Source organism: Phyllobates terribilis, unplaced genomic scaffold (genome assembly GCF_046119375.1).
Source record: "Phyllobates terribilis strain yellow unplaced genomic scaffold, ASM4611937v1 Scaffold_3__8_contigs__length_932513732, whole genome shotgun sequence".
Classification (NCBI taxonomy): Eukaryota; Metazoa; Chordata; class Amphibia; order Anura; family Dendrobatidae; genus Phyllobates; species Phyllobates terribilis.
The window spans coordinates 625,425,791-625,440,690 of NW_027362763.1; the positions used below are offsets into that span (position 1 = coordinate 625,425,791).

At 46.7% G+C, this 14,900-nt stretch overlaps 1 protein-coding gene across 4 annotated transcripts in view; it reads left to right on the plus strand.

Moving 5' to 3' along the window:
* The first annotated feature begins 9,462 nt into the window (after positions 1–9,462).
* The window catches only part of EGLN1 (egl-9 family hypoxia inducible factor 1), a 184,154-nt gene continuing 178,716 nt past the window's right edge, over positions 9,463–14,900 (plus strand). For 2 of the 4 annotated variants that reach the window (XM_073671543.1, XM_073671542.1), the window contains exon 1: positions 9,465–10,565. In XM_073671543.1, the coding sequence (XP_073527644.1) occupies positions 9,831–10,565 (735 nt within the window). In that variant the 5' untranslated portion in view covers positions 9,465–9,830. Of the gene's footprint in view, positions 10,566–12,594; positions 12,728–14,900 lie in introns of all 4 variants that reach the window. The other 2 variants (XM_073671545.1, XM_073671546.1) reach the window with 2 other exon arrangements.

Below are 14,900 nucleotides of genomic sequence, written 5' to 3' on the forward strand. Positions count from 1 at the left end.
TAATGACATCCTTAGACCTTTGATCGGCAAAAATGTGGTTGTGTATTTGGATGACATTTTGATTTATTCGCCTGATCTGGAGTCTCATTGGCGGAGCGTACGTGAGGTATTACAGTTATTAATTGACAATTCGCTATTTGCTAAGCTAGAGAAATGTGAGTTCGCTGTATAGAGAATTCGTTTTTTGGGCTACATTATCTCCAGCGAGGGCTTTGAGATGGACCCAGTGAAAGTTCAAGCTGTGCAGGAATGGCCTAGGCCTATTGGTTTGAAATCGATACAGAGGTTTTTGGGTTTCGCCAATTATTACAGAAAATTCATTAAAAATGTTTCTATTATTGTTAAACCACTGACCGATCTCACCAGGAAAGGTGCTAATACGGTTCAGTGGACTACTGAGGCCATTGAAGCTTTTGTGTTTCTAAAGGAGAGGTTCAGCTCTGCCCCCATCCTTATGCAGCCTGATGTGACTAAGACGTTTTTGGTTGAGGTTGATGCATCTTCTGTGGGGATCGGTGCGGTGTTGTCTCAGGAATGCAAGGATGGAGTACATCCCTGTGCCTTTTTTTCAAAAAAATTTTCTGAGACTGAACTTAATTACGATATTGGTAATCGGGAATTGCTGACTATTAAACTCGCATTTGAACACTGGCGTCATCTCTTGGAAGGTGCTGAATTTCCCATTCAGGTTTTCACTGATCATAAAAATCTGATCTATCTTGATGCTGCCAAGCGCTTGAATGCCCGTCAGGCTAGGTGGGCACTTTTTTTTGCGCGGTTTAATTTTTCCGTTACTTACATCCCGGGTACCAAGAATGTTAAAGCTGATGCTTTGTCTCGCAGCTTTTCTCCCATGGTCGGTGCTGAGGAGGAGGAGGAGGAGAGCATTTTACAAGAAGGTGTTGTGATTGCTGCATTGGCCTCCGTTTTGGAAGATGAGATTCTTAAAGCACAGGAGAATGCCCCATCTAACACTCCCCATGGGAGGTTGTTTGTGCCTAGGACCTTTAGGAGAGATTTGTTTGTTGAGTGTCATGAGTCTCGGTTGGCAGGTCATCCAGGAATTTCTGAGACCAAGAGACTTGTGGGTCGCAGTTTTTGGTGGCCTGGATGGCAGAAGGAAGTCATTAAGTGGGTGCGTCAATGTACTGTGTGTGCTAGATCTAAGTCTTCACATACTCCTGCTGCGGGGTTGCTTTGCCCTCTGGAGGTTCCTAGTGCACCTTGGACACATCTGGCTATGGACTTTATTACTGACCTTCCCTCCTCTGAGGGTTTCACGGTCATCTGGGTGGTCGTGGACCGTTTTACCAAGATGTGTCACTTGGTTCCCTTCATCAAACTGCCCTGCGCTAAGACACTCGCTAAGGCCTTTGTCAAGGAAATTGTCAGACTCCATGGTGTTCCTACTGACATTGTTTCTGATAGGGGACCTCAGTTCGTGGCTCGTTTTTGGCGTGCCTTTTGTGACAGGTTGGGAGTTCATTTGTCGTTTTCATCTGGACATCATCCTGAGTCAGACAGAAAGGAAGAATCAGGATGTTGAGCAGTTCTTGCGTTGTTTTGTGGCAATCAAGAGGGGTGGTCTGAGTTTCTGCCGCTTGCTGAATTTGCTCTTAACAACCATACATCCTCTTCTGCTGGGTGTTCGCCTTTTTTTTGTTGTTCTGGGAGACATCCGTCTTTTGGGTCATTCTCCAAATTGGTATCGGCTGTGCCTGAGGAGGAGAGTTTTTCCGGTGATTTGGAGAGAGTTTGGACGGATGTGCGTGGTAATCTTCAGGAGGCTAACAAAAAATCTATGAGGTACTTTGACAGGAAACGTCAAGAGGTTTTTGTTTACGGTTGGTGACATGGTTTGGCTGTCCTCTAAGAATCTGCGGTTGAGGATTCCTTCTAAAAAATTGGGTCCCAAGTTTGTAGGGCCCTTTAAGGTGCTTCAGGTAGTTAACCAATCTGCTTTTAGGTTGGAGGTTCCTACCTCCTGGAAGATTAATCCGGTGTTTCATGTTTCTCTATTGAAAAAAGCTGATCTATCAGATAGAGACACCACTGCCACTGTTCCTCCGGTGGTGGAGGACGGGGAATATGAAATTTCCCGCATCCTTAATTCTAGACGGTATAGGGGGAGTTTGCAGTATCTCGTTGCTTGGAAGGGTTTCGGTCCCGAGGATAACTCATGGGTGAGGGCGGATGATGTTTCTGCTTCCAGACTTGTCAGAGCGTTTCACAAGAGGTTTCCTGATAAGCCTGGGCCTAGGGGATCCGGAGGATCCTCATAGAAGAGGGGGTACTGTTAGAACTCTCCTGTTAGTTTTTTTCTATTTTGCTGGTCACATGACCTTTTTTGCCTATTTAATCCTGCTCCGCCCTTCTGGCCATGCTGGACTTCATTGTAATTTCTACTCTTAAGCTAGCCAGGTGCTTTGTAACCTTTCTCAGTCAGTTTAGCTAGGTCTTTTGACCTCTTTGTTCTATGTTGTTTGTCTTTTTACTGCTACAATTTCTGCTAGGAGGTGACCATCTTTCTCCCAGTCCCTAGTTCTTGTAGGGATCCCTCCCTCACATCTATAGGTCTTCGTTCAGACTAGCTGAGGACTTTAGCGGGTCTGATCGCAGGATCAGGTTCCCCGTTACATCGTAGGAATCTAGCTTCGTTCTATTGTAGGGACAGATCTCCTGTCTTTCCTTAGTGCTTGTAGCAGATCATAACAACAAGAGCTCTATGGTAATATCCCTGCTATAGGGTGACAGGAGCTATATGGTGATATCCTTGCTATAGGCTGATAGGAGCTATAGGGTGACATCCCTGCTATAGGAGCTATAGGGTGACATCCCTGCTATAGGGTTATAGGAGCTATACGGTGACATCCCTGCTGTAGCGTGACAGGAGCTATAGGGTGACATCCCTGCTATAGGTTGACAAGAGCTATAGGGTGACATCCATGCTATAGGGTGACTGGAGCTATAGGGTGACATCCCTGCTATAGGGTGACAAGAGCTCTATGGTAATATCCCTGCTATAGGGTGACAGGAGCTATATGGTGATATCCTTGCTATAGGCTGATAGGAGCTATAGGGTGACATCCCTGCTATAGTGTGACAGGAGCTATATGGTGACATCCCTGCTATAGGGTGACAGGAGGTATAGGGTGACATCCCTGCTATAGGGTGACAAGAGCTATATAGTGACATCCCTGTTATAGGGTGACAAGAGCTCTATGGTAATATCCCTGCTATAGGGTGACAGGAGCTATATGGTGATATCCTTGCTATAGGCTGATAGGAGCTATAGGGTGACATCCCTGCTATAGGGTGACATCCCTGCTATAGGAGCTATAGGGTGACATCCTTGCTATAGGGTGACCTCCCTGCTATAGGGTTATAGGAGCTATACGGTGACATCCCTGCTAGCGTGACAGGAGCTATAGGGTGAAATCCCTGCTATAGGTTGACAAGAGCTATAGGGTGACATCCATGCTATAGGGTGACTGGAGCTATAGGGTGACATCCCTGCTATAGGGTGACAAGAGCTATATAGTGACATCCCTGCTATAGGGTGGCATCCCTGTTATAGGGTGACAAGAACTATATGGTAATATCCCTGCTATAGGGTGACAGGAGCTATATGGTGATATCCTTGCTATAGGGTGACAGGAGCTAAAGGGTGACATCCCTGCTATAGGAGCTGTAGGGCGACATACGTGCTACACGGTGACATCCCTACTACAGGATGACATACGTGCTATATGGTGACATTCCTTCTATAGTGTGACAATAGCTATATGGTAATATCCTTGCTATAGGGTGACAGGAGCTATATGGTGATATCCTTGCTAGAGGTTGATAGAAGCTATAGGGTGAGATCCCTGCTACAGGGTGACATCCCTGCTATAAGGTGATAGGAGCTATAGGGTGACATCCCTGCTATAGTGTGACAGGAGCTATACGGTGACATCTTTGCTATAGGGTGACAGGAGCTATAGGGTGAAATACCTGCTATACGTTGACAAGAGCTATAGGGTGACATCCATGCTATAGGGTGACAGGAGCTATAGGGTGACAACCCTGCTATAGGGTGACAAGAGCTATATGGTGACATCCCTGCTATATGGTGACAAGAGCTATAGGGTGACATCCTTGGTATAGGGTGACAAGAGCTATATGGTAATATCCCTGCTATAGGGTGACAGGAGCTATATGGTGATATCCTTGCTATAGGGTGACAGGAGCTATAGGGTGACCTACGTGCTATACGGTGACATCCCTGCTATAGGGTGACATCTCTGCTATAGGCTGATAGGAGCTATATGGTGACATACCTGCTATAGTGTGACAGGAGATACACGGTGACATCCCTGCTATAGGGTGACAAGAGCTATAGGGTGACATCCCTACAATAGGGTGACAATAGCTACATGGTGACATCCCTGTTATAGGGTGACAGGAGCTATAGGGTGACATCCCTGGTATAGGGTGACAAGAGCTATATGGTAATATCCCTGCTATAGGGTGACAGGAGCTATATGGTGATATCCTTGCTATAGGGTGACAGGAGCTATAGGGTGACCTACGTGCTATATAGTGACATCCCTGCTGTAGGGTGACGAGCTATATAGTCACATCCCTGCTATAGGGTGACAGGAGCTATAGGGTGACATCCCTGCTATAGTGTGACAGGAGCTATAGGTTGACATCCCGCTACAGGGTGACATCCCGGCTATAGGAGCTATAGGGTGACATACGTGCTATACGGTGACATCCCTGCTATAGGGTGACATCTCTGCTATAGGCTGATAGGAGCTATATGGTGACATACCTGCTATAGTGTGACAGGAGATACACGGTGACATCCCTGCTATAGGGTGACAAGAGCTATAGGGTGACATCCCTGCAATAGGGTGACAATAGCTACATGGTGACATCCCTGTTATAGGGTGACAGGAGCTATAAGGTGACATCCCTGGTATAGGGTGACAAGAGCTATATGGTAATATCCCTGCTATAGGGTGACAGGAGCTATAGGGTGATATCTTTGCTATAGGCTGATAGGAGCTATAGGGTGACAACCCTGCTATAGGGTGACATCCCTGCTATAGGGTGACATACATGCTATACGGTGACATCTCTGCTATAGGGTGACAAGAGCTATAGGGTGACATCCCTGCTATAGGGTGACAGGAGCTATAGGGTGACATCTCTGCTATAGGGTGACAAGAGCTATATGTTGACATCCCTGCTATATGGTAATATCCTTGCTATAGACTGATAGGACCTATAGGGTGACATCCCTGTAATATGGTGACATCCCTGCTATAGTGTGACAGGAGATATATATGGTGACATCCCAGCTATATGGTGACATCCCAGCTATAGGGTGACATCCCTGCTATAGTGTGACAGGAGCTATATACGGTGACATCCCTGCTATAGGAGCTATAGGGTGACAGGAGCTATAGGGTGACCAGGAGCTATAGGAGGACAAGAGCTATAGGGTGACATCCCTGCTATAGGGTGACATCTCTGCTATAGGGTGAGAAGAGCTATAAGTTGACATCCCTGCTATATGGTAATATCCTTGCTATAGGCTGATAGGACCTATAGGGTGACATCCCTGTAATATGGTGACATCCGTGCTATAGGGTGACATCCCTGCTATAGTGTGACAGGAGATATATATGGTGACATCCCAGCTATATGGTGACATCCCAGCTATAGGGTGACATCCCTGCTATAGTGTGACAGGAGCTATATACGGTGACATCCCTGCTATAGGAGCTATAGGGTGACAGGAGCTATAGGGTGACCAGGAGCTATAGGAGGACAAGCGCTATAGGGTGACATCCCTGCTAAAGGGTGACATCTCTGCTATAGGGTGACAAGAGCTATATGTTGACATCCCTGCTATATGGTAATATCCTTGCTATAGGCTGATAGGACCTATAGGGTGACATCCCTGTAATATGGTGACATCCGTGCTATACGGTGACATCCCTGCTATAGTGTGACAGGAGATATATATGGTGACATCCCAGCTATATGGTGACATCCCAGCTATAGGGTGACATCCCTGCTATAGTATGACAGGAGCTATATACGGTGACATCCCTGCTAAAGGAGCTATAGGGTGACAGGAGCTATAGGGTGACCAGGAGCTATAGGAGGACAAGAGCTATAGGGTGACATCTCTGCTATAGGCTGATAGGAGCTATATGGTGACATCCCTGCTATAGTGTGACAGGAGATACACGGTGACATCCCTGCTATAGGGTGACAAGAGCTATAGGGTGACATCCCTGCAATAGGGTGACAAGAGCTATAGGGTGACATCCCTGTTATAGGGTGACAGGAGCTATAGGGTGACATCCCTGGTATAGGGTGATGAGAGCTATATGGTAATATCCCTGCTATAGGGTGACAGGAGCTATAGGGTGATATCCTTGCTATAGGCTGATAGGAGCTATAGGGTGACAACCCTGCTATAGGGTGACATCCCTGCTATAGGGTGACATACATGCTATATGGTGACATACATGCTATAGGGTGACATCTCTGCTATAGGGTGACAAGAGCTATAGGGTGATATCCCTGCTATAGGGTGACAGGAGCTATAGGGTGACATCCCTGCTATAGGAGCTATAGGGCGACCTACGTGCTATATGGTGACATCCCTGCTACAGGGTGACATACGTGCTATACGGTGACATCCCTGCTGTAGGGTGACAAGAGCTATATAGTCACATCCCTGCTATAGGGTGACAGGAGCTATAGGGTGACATCCCTGCTATAGTGTGACAGGAGCTATAGGTTGACATCCCTGCTATAGGGTGACAGGAGCTATATGTTGAAATCCTTGCTATAGGCTGATAGGAGCTATAGGGTGACATCCCGCTACAGGGTGACATCCCTGCTATAGGAGCTATAGGGTGACATACGTTCTATACGGTGACATCACTGCTATAGGGTGACATCTCTGCTATAGGCTGATAGGAGCTATAGGGTGACATCCCTGCTATAGTGTGACAGGAGATACATGGTGACATCCCTGCTATAGGGTGACAAGAGCTATAGGGTGACGTCAGCTATATGGTGACATCCCTGTTATAGGGTGACAGGAGCTATAGGGTGACATCCCTGGTATAGGGTGACGAGAGCTATATGGTAATATCCCTGCTATAGGGTGACAGGAGCTATAGGGTGATATCCTTGCTATAGGCTGATAGGAGCTATAGGGTGACAACCCTGCTATAGGGTGACATCCCTGCTATAGGGTGACATACATGCTATACGGTGACATCCCTGCAATAGGGTGACATCTCTGCTATAGGGTGACAAGAGCTGTAGGGTGACATCCCTGCTATAGGGTGACAGGAGCTATAGGGTGACATCCCTGCTAAAGGGTGACATCTCTGCTATAGGGTGACAAGAGCTATATGTTGACATCCCTGCTATATGGTAATATCCTTGCTATAGGCTGATAGGACCTATAGGGTGACATCCCTGTAATATGGTGACATCCGTGCTATAGGGTGACATCCCTGCTATAGTGTGACAGGAGATATATATGGTGACATCCCAGCTATATGGTGACATCCCAGCTATAGGGTGACATCCCTGCTATAGTATGACAGGAGCTATATACGGTGACATCCCTGCTAAAGGAGCTATAGGGTGACAGGAGCTATAGGGTGACCAGGAGCTATAGGAGGACAAGAGCTATAGGGTGACATCTCTGCTATAGGCTGATAGGAGCTATATGGTGACATCCCTGCTATAGTGTGACAGGAGATACACGGTGACATCCCTGCTATAGGGTGACAAGAGCTATAGGGTGACATCCCTGCAATAGGGTGACAATAGCTATAGGGTGACATCCCTGTTATAGGGTGACAGGAGCTATAGGGTGACATCCCTGGTATAGGGTGATGAGAGCTATATGGTAATATCCCTGCTATAGGGTGACAGGAGCTATAGGGTGATATCCTTGCTATAGGCTGATAGGAGCTATAGGGTGACATCCCTGCTATAGGGTGACATACATGCTATATGGTGACATACATGCTATAGGGTGACATCTCTGCTATAGGGTGACAGGAGCTATAGGGTGATATCCTTGCTATAGGCTGATAGGAGCTATAGGGTGACAACCCTGCTATAGGGTGACATCCCTGCTATAGGGTGACATACATGCTATACGGTGACATCCCTGCAATAGGGTGACATCTCTGCTATAGGGTGACAAGAGCTGTAGGGTGACATCCCTGCTATAGGGTGACAGGAGCTATAGGGTGACATCCCTGCTATAGGGTGACATACATGCTATATGGTGACATACATGCTATAGGGTGACATCTCTGCTATAGGGTGACAAGAGCTATAGGGTGATATCCCTGCTATAGGGTGACAGGAGCTATAGGGTGACATCCCTGCTATAGGAGCTATAGGGCGACCTACGTGCTATATGGTGACATCCCTGCTACAGGGTGACATACGTGCTATACGGTGACATCCCTGCTGTAGGGTGACAAGAGCTATATAGTCACATCCCTGCTATAGGGTGACAGGAGCTATAGGGTGACATCCCTGCTATAGTGTGACAGGAGCTATAGGTTGACATCCCTGCTATAGGGTGACAGGAGCTATATGTTGAAATCCTTGCTATAGGCTGATAGGAGCTATAGGGTGACATCCCGCTACAGGGTGACATCCCTGCTATAGGAGCTATAGGGTGACATACGTTCTATACGGTGACATCACTGCTATAGGGTGACATCTCTGCTATAGGCTGAAAGGAGCTATAGGGTGACATCCCTGCTATAGTGTGACAGGAGATACACGGTGACATCCCTGCTATAGGGTGACAAGAGCTATAGGGTGACATCAGCTATATGGTGACATCCCTGTTATAGGGTGACAGGAGCTATAGGGTGACATCCCTGGTATAGGGTGACGAGAGCTATATGGTAATATCCTTGCTATAGGCTGATAGGACCTATAGGGTGACATCCCTGTAATATGGTGACATCCGTGCTATAGGGTGACATCCCTGCTATAGTGTGACAGGAGCTATATACGGTGACATCCCTGCTATAGGAGCTATAGGGTGACAGGAGCTATAGGGTGACCAGGAGCTATAGGAGGACAAGAGCTATAGGGTGACATCCCTGTTATAGGAGCTATAGGGTGCCATACGTGCTATAGGGTGACATCCCTGCTGTAGGCGCTATAGGGTGACATCCCTGCTATAGTGTGACAGGAGATATATATGGTGACATCCCAGCTATAGGGTGACATCCCTGCTGTAGGGTGACATACGTGCTATAGGCTGATGATATGATGGGAGGGCTATAAGCTGACAGGCTCAGACATCGGGAGCTCATGTACTTCCGGTCCTGTCCTATCCCCACCCTTCCCAGACATGCTCTATAATATTCTTCCGCTGTTTCTCAACAGTTCAAAATTCCACGGTCACGTGGCGTGGAGCGTGGTCACATGACTGTGACGTTAGCAAAGGTCCTTGTAGTGGAGAGACAGGAAAAGAGGGAGTCCCATAGCTGTTAATGCTGTAAGTCCTGGGCCTCAGGGCGGACAGGCAGCGCCTCTTGTGCTGTCTGGTGATGTCAATGTCTGCGCACACTCCATTGGCTCTGGGTCCGAGCAGTCATCTCAGGTCGGCTCGCTGACATAACGAACACGGCTTTGACAGGTGAACACGTGCGTGTTCCTCACGGCCCGGTACGTGACTGCCTTCCTCAGGGTTGTGAAGGTGGACTGGCTGGTATCGCGGCGAGTTCCAGACGCGAGCCGGGAGGAGAGTGCTTGTCGTCAGTATGGCCGGCGGCGGCGGCCGGGGCTGCGAAGGTGGCGGCCACAGTGACCACCAGTACTGTGAACTGTGCGGCAAAATGGAGAACTTATTGCGCTGTGGACGCTGCCGCAGCTCGTTCTACTGCAGTAAGGAGCACCAGCGCCAGGACTGGAAGAAGCACAAGCAGGTGTGTAAGGGGGCAGACACCCACGCGACTGTGGAGCCCACTGCGACTATAAACCAAGGCCCTCGGGACCGGGCCGGCGGAGCTGCTCTCTCGTGCCCCCTGTCCACGCCGCGGGAAGTGATCGTCGGAGGGGCCACCCTGAGTGCCATCAACGAGGAAGACTACACGCAGAAGTCGGGAGAGGCGTGTGCAGCCAGCGGGCGAGCAGGGGGCCTGGAGCGGCCCAATGGGCACAGTGCGCCGCTCCTGCAGAAGCTGGCCCTGGAGTACATCGTCCCGTGCATGAACAAGCATGGCATCTGTGTGCTGGACGACTTTCTAGGCCAGGAGTTTGGGGACAGCATTGCTGGCGAGGTGAAGGCTTTGCACAGCACAGGACGCTTCACTGACGGCCAGCTAGTGAGCCAAAAGAGCAGTGACTCCAAGGACATCCGTGGGGACCAGATCACTTGGGTGGAGGGCAAGGAGGTAGGATGCAAGGCGATTGGGCACCTGATGAACAGCATGGACGACCTGATACGTCACTGCGGTAGCAAGCTGGGCAACTTCAGGATAAACGGCAGAACCAAGGTGGGAGACACGAAAGCTTCTCAGCGCACTACACCCGTGTTCTATGCTCACCTGTGTACTTGCTGATGTGTACTTAGTGCTAGGCAGGTGCCACACACCGCCGTCACATGGAAGTAGCAGGTGCATCTTCTAGTGAAAAGCTACAAGTTAAGGCACCTAATCCAGTCTTTACCCTAGGGAATAATGCCAAGTGAGCAGTGCCTACTGTATGGGATCACATGACTTTCTAAGGCCCTGTTCACATTGCATTTATGACCTGAGAAAAATGACATTCAGACAGAACCGTAGAGCGCAGTGAGACCAGTGGACTCAGTTGTGTGGTGTTTTTCTTTTTTCCCCTTAACTTTATGGGGGGGGGGAAGTGTCCATATCATTTAAAGGGAACCTGCCATGTAAAGTAAGGCTATTTTACCTGCAATATATGGGGTTAATAGCAATCTGACACTGTGCGGCATCCCCTGGCAGTCTGGTGTCGCACCAGCACAGTTTCACTTTCAGTCACCGCTTTGTGCACAGTGAGCAGCTGCTGTAACTGTGCCCTGACTGACAGCGGGATCAGCATTAGGGTCGGCTGTCAGTCAGTGCCGGTGGTGCAGCTACAACTGCTGCTCTCTATAAGCAGAGCTGTGTCTGAAACTGTTCGGGTGCGACATGAGACTGAAAGAGCGAGGCTTCCTGGAGAAATACAGTTAATTTCCCACCGACAGTGGGGTTCTCAGTGCGGGTGCTGTACAGTGTCAGAACGCCATTAACCTGCAGGGTAACCCCATAGCTACAGGTTTTATTACCTTAATTTACATGACAGGTTCCATTTAAATGTATATGTTGTGGGCTAATTTTCTTTTTTTTTTTTTTTTTTTAATTGGGGTGTCATTAACATTTTAGCACAATTGACTGACAGGCTAAAAAAAAAAATCAAGAAGCCTAATTTAGCTAATAGGTGCAGAAGACCTGCAACATCAAAAACTAAACAAATACTCCTCATTAGAAACACTAGTGGATTTTCAGTTAGCTCATTCTGCAGGATAACACTGGGGTTTGTGCATTCTATGGATTGTTAGACTTTCATTGTAAGGGAAGAGTCAGATAGCCGTACAACTTGGATGAGGAGCGCATCGCAGTGCACGGTCTGGGCTTTGGATTTACTGATCTGAGTGTGACAGCTGCATAGAAATACATGCTTTCACGCTCGGGTTAGGAGAGCTGACGGCCAGTCTTGTTGCATTCCTCGTCTGAGTTATACTACCAATTGACTCTTTAAGACTATGTGCCCACGATGCAGAAATGAAGCAGAAAATTTCTGCTTCATTTCTGCAAGTAAAAACGCATACGGAATCCCGCACGCATTTATGGCGCGATTTCCACATGCGGAATTGCCTTGCGTTTTTTAATGCATTGAAAAAGGCAATTCCGCTTGTGGAAACGCAAAATTAATGAACATGCTGTGGATTTTTGAACGCAGCATAAACGCCACGGAAAAATCCGCAGCGTGGGCATAGAACTTGCGGAATCCCCTTGGGGACCATGGGGGGCGGATTACCAAGCGTTTCACAAGCGTTTATGCTGCGGAAATTCCGCAGCATAAACGCTTGAAAAATGCTACATGGGCACCCAGCCTAACAGCGGCTGCTGGCTCACACACACCAGTGTGATCCAGTAAGTCCGAATCAGTCACCTGAACAAAAAGAGGCCTGGAGTGGCACTGGAAACCAGGGAAGACTGCGATCGGTGAATATATTAATGCACCTACACTACATGTACATGTACATATACACAGGTTCAGCCAATAAAAATTTAATGGGAGTGATTCTTCAAGTGAGATTTGTTTCTTTTAAATGCTTCCAAAGGTGTCCATATCTTTGGAAAGCGCCTGTTATCAGGTTTCCTGATTCTAAACTGCTACTACTGGACTGTTCACAATTTTCTACCTGATAAAATTCGCTATATAGCTGTACCATGCTTTATTCAAATCCCCTGTAAGTGATCCTAGGCCCTAGCTCAAGCATAAGACCCTCTTTTGACCTTACAGGACAGTGCGAATTGTGCATGTTCCAAGCTTCAGCTCAACAGCCGCAGTGTGAGACAGCTCCATGTGGATGATGTTGGAGATGTCACCCACATTAATCGGCACAAAGGGATCTGAATTGCCAAGATTGCAGAAGGTGAACATCTGACTGCTTAGGATTAATATATATTTACAAAAATGAACGTAATGTAAAAATGAGATTGCATGTTCAGTCTTTTGATACTACTTTTAACCACTTCAGGGTTTGGAAGCTGTGGCGCGGTTAAAAGTAGTAACATGTTCATTCTTAGGGTGGCTTCACTTGGAGTCCGCACTCTCAGTATAGTTAGCAATAGAGGAAAAAAAAGCCGATTCAGGAAAGAAGCCAAACCACCGGCTTTTTCCCGAAGTGTCGTCACCTAGCAACACTTGAAGTGAACCTGTCATGTAAAAAAACAAACTTGGCACCCGCACTGAGTGCTCTGTTTCCTGGAAATGAAAATTATTCCTCCCGACAGTGTTCTTCATTCGGTCATAGGGGTTGGCCGGCGCAGCTGCAGTTACTGCTGAGTACATTGTGAGGGGTGGCTGGAACTGTGCTGCCGGCACTGACTGACACCTAGCTGTAATCTAGAGCCGGCTGTCAGTCAGTGCTGGGGCTTGGTTACAGCCACTGTTCACAATGTGCAGGCTCACCACTATGACTGAACGCCGAATGCTGCCAGGAGGAATCAAGTTTATTTCCCAAAAACGGAGCTCTCAGTGCAGGTGCTGGGCAGGTTCAGAAGGCTATTAACCTGCAGATATGGTGTTAATCTCCAGGTTAATAACATGTTTTTATTTATTTATTTTTTACATGCAAAGGTGGTTTGCACGTTAATGACCAGGTCAATTTTTACAATTCTGTCACTTTGAGGTAATAACCCTGGAACGCTTCAACGGATCCCACTGATTCTGCCATTTGTTTTTTTTCGTGATATAGTTGACTTCATGATAGTGGTAAAATTTATTTGATATGACTGGCGTTTACTTGTGGAAAAAAATCGGAAATTTGGTGAAACTTGAAAATTTTCAAACTTTGACTTTTCATGTCCTTAAATCCTTAAATGTATATGTCACACATAATAGTTAATAAATAACATTTCCCACATGTCTACTTTACATCAGCACAATTTTGTAACAAAATTTTTTGTTTGGAAGTTATAAGGGTTAAAAGATGACCAGCGACTTCCCTTTTTTTAAAAAAAAAAAAAAAAAAATGTTTACAAAACCTTTGTTTTAGGGACCACATCACATTTGAAGTCACTTTAAAGGGTCTATGTGACAGAAAATACCCAAAAGTGACACCATTATAAAAAGTGCACCCCTCAAGGTGCTCAAAACCACATTCAAGAAGTTTATTAACCCTTCAGGTGCTTCATAGGAATTTTTGGAATGTGGAAGAAAAAATGAACATTTAACTTTTTTTCACAAAAATGTTACTTTAGACCCCCCCCTTTTTTTTTTTTTTTTGCAAGGGTAACTAGAAAAAATGGACCCCAAAATTTGCTGTGCAATTTCTCCTGAGCAAGTGGATACCCCATATGTTGGGGAAAGCCACTATTTCGGCACACGGCAGGGTTCAGAAGGGAAGGAGCGCCATTAGACTTTTTGAATGTAAAATTTGCTTGAATAATTAGCAGACACCATGTTGCGTTTGGAGAGCTCCTGATGTGCCTAAACAGTGGAAACCCCCCACAAGTGACACCATTTTGGAAACTAGACCCCTTAAGGAACTTATCTACATGTGTGGTGAGCACTTTGAACCCCACAAGTGTTTCACAAAAGTTTATAACATAGAGCCGTGAAAATAAAAAAAATCCCTTATTTTCCACAAAAAATGATCTTTTAGTCCCATTTTTTTAAATTTATTTTTACAAGTTAACAGGAAAAATTGGACCCCAAAAGTTGTTGTGTAATTTTTCCTGAGTGCGCTAATGCCCTCATATGTGGGAGAAATCTACTGTTTGGGTGCATGTAAGGGCTCGGAAGAGAAGGAGTTATGTTTTGGAATGCAGACTTTGATGGAACGGTCTGCGGACATCATGTCACGTTTGCAAAGCTCTTGATGTGCCTAAACAGAGGAAATGCCCAACAGGTGCCCCATTTTTGGAAACTAGACTCCCCAATGAATTTATCTAGATATGTGTGAGCATCTTGAACCCCCAGGTGCCTCACAGAAATTGGTAACGTTGACTTGTGAAAATAAAAAGAAAAATCTTGTTTTTTTTTTCCACAAAAATGTTAAACTAGCCAAAAGAAAACTATTTTCACACAGGTAACAGGAGAAA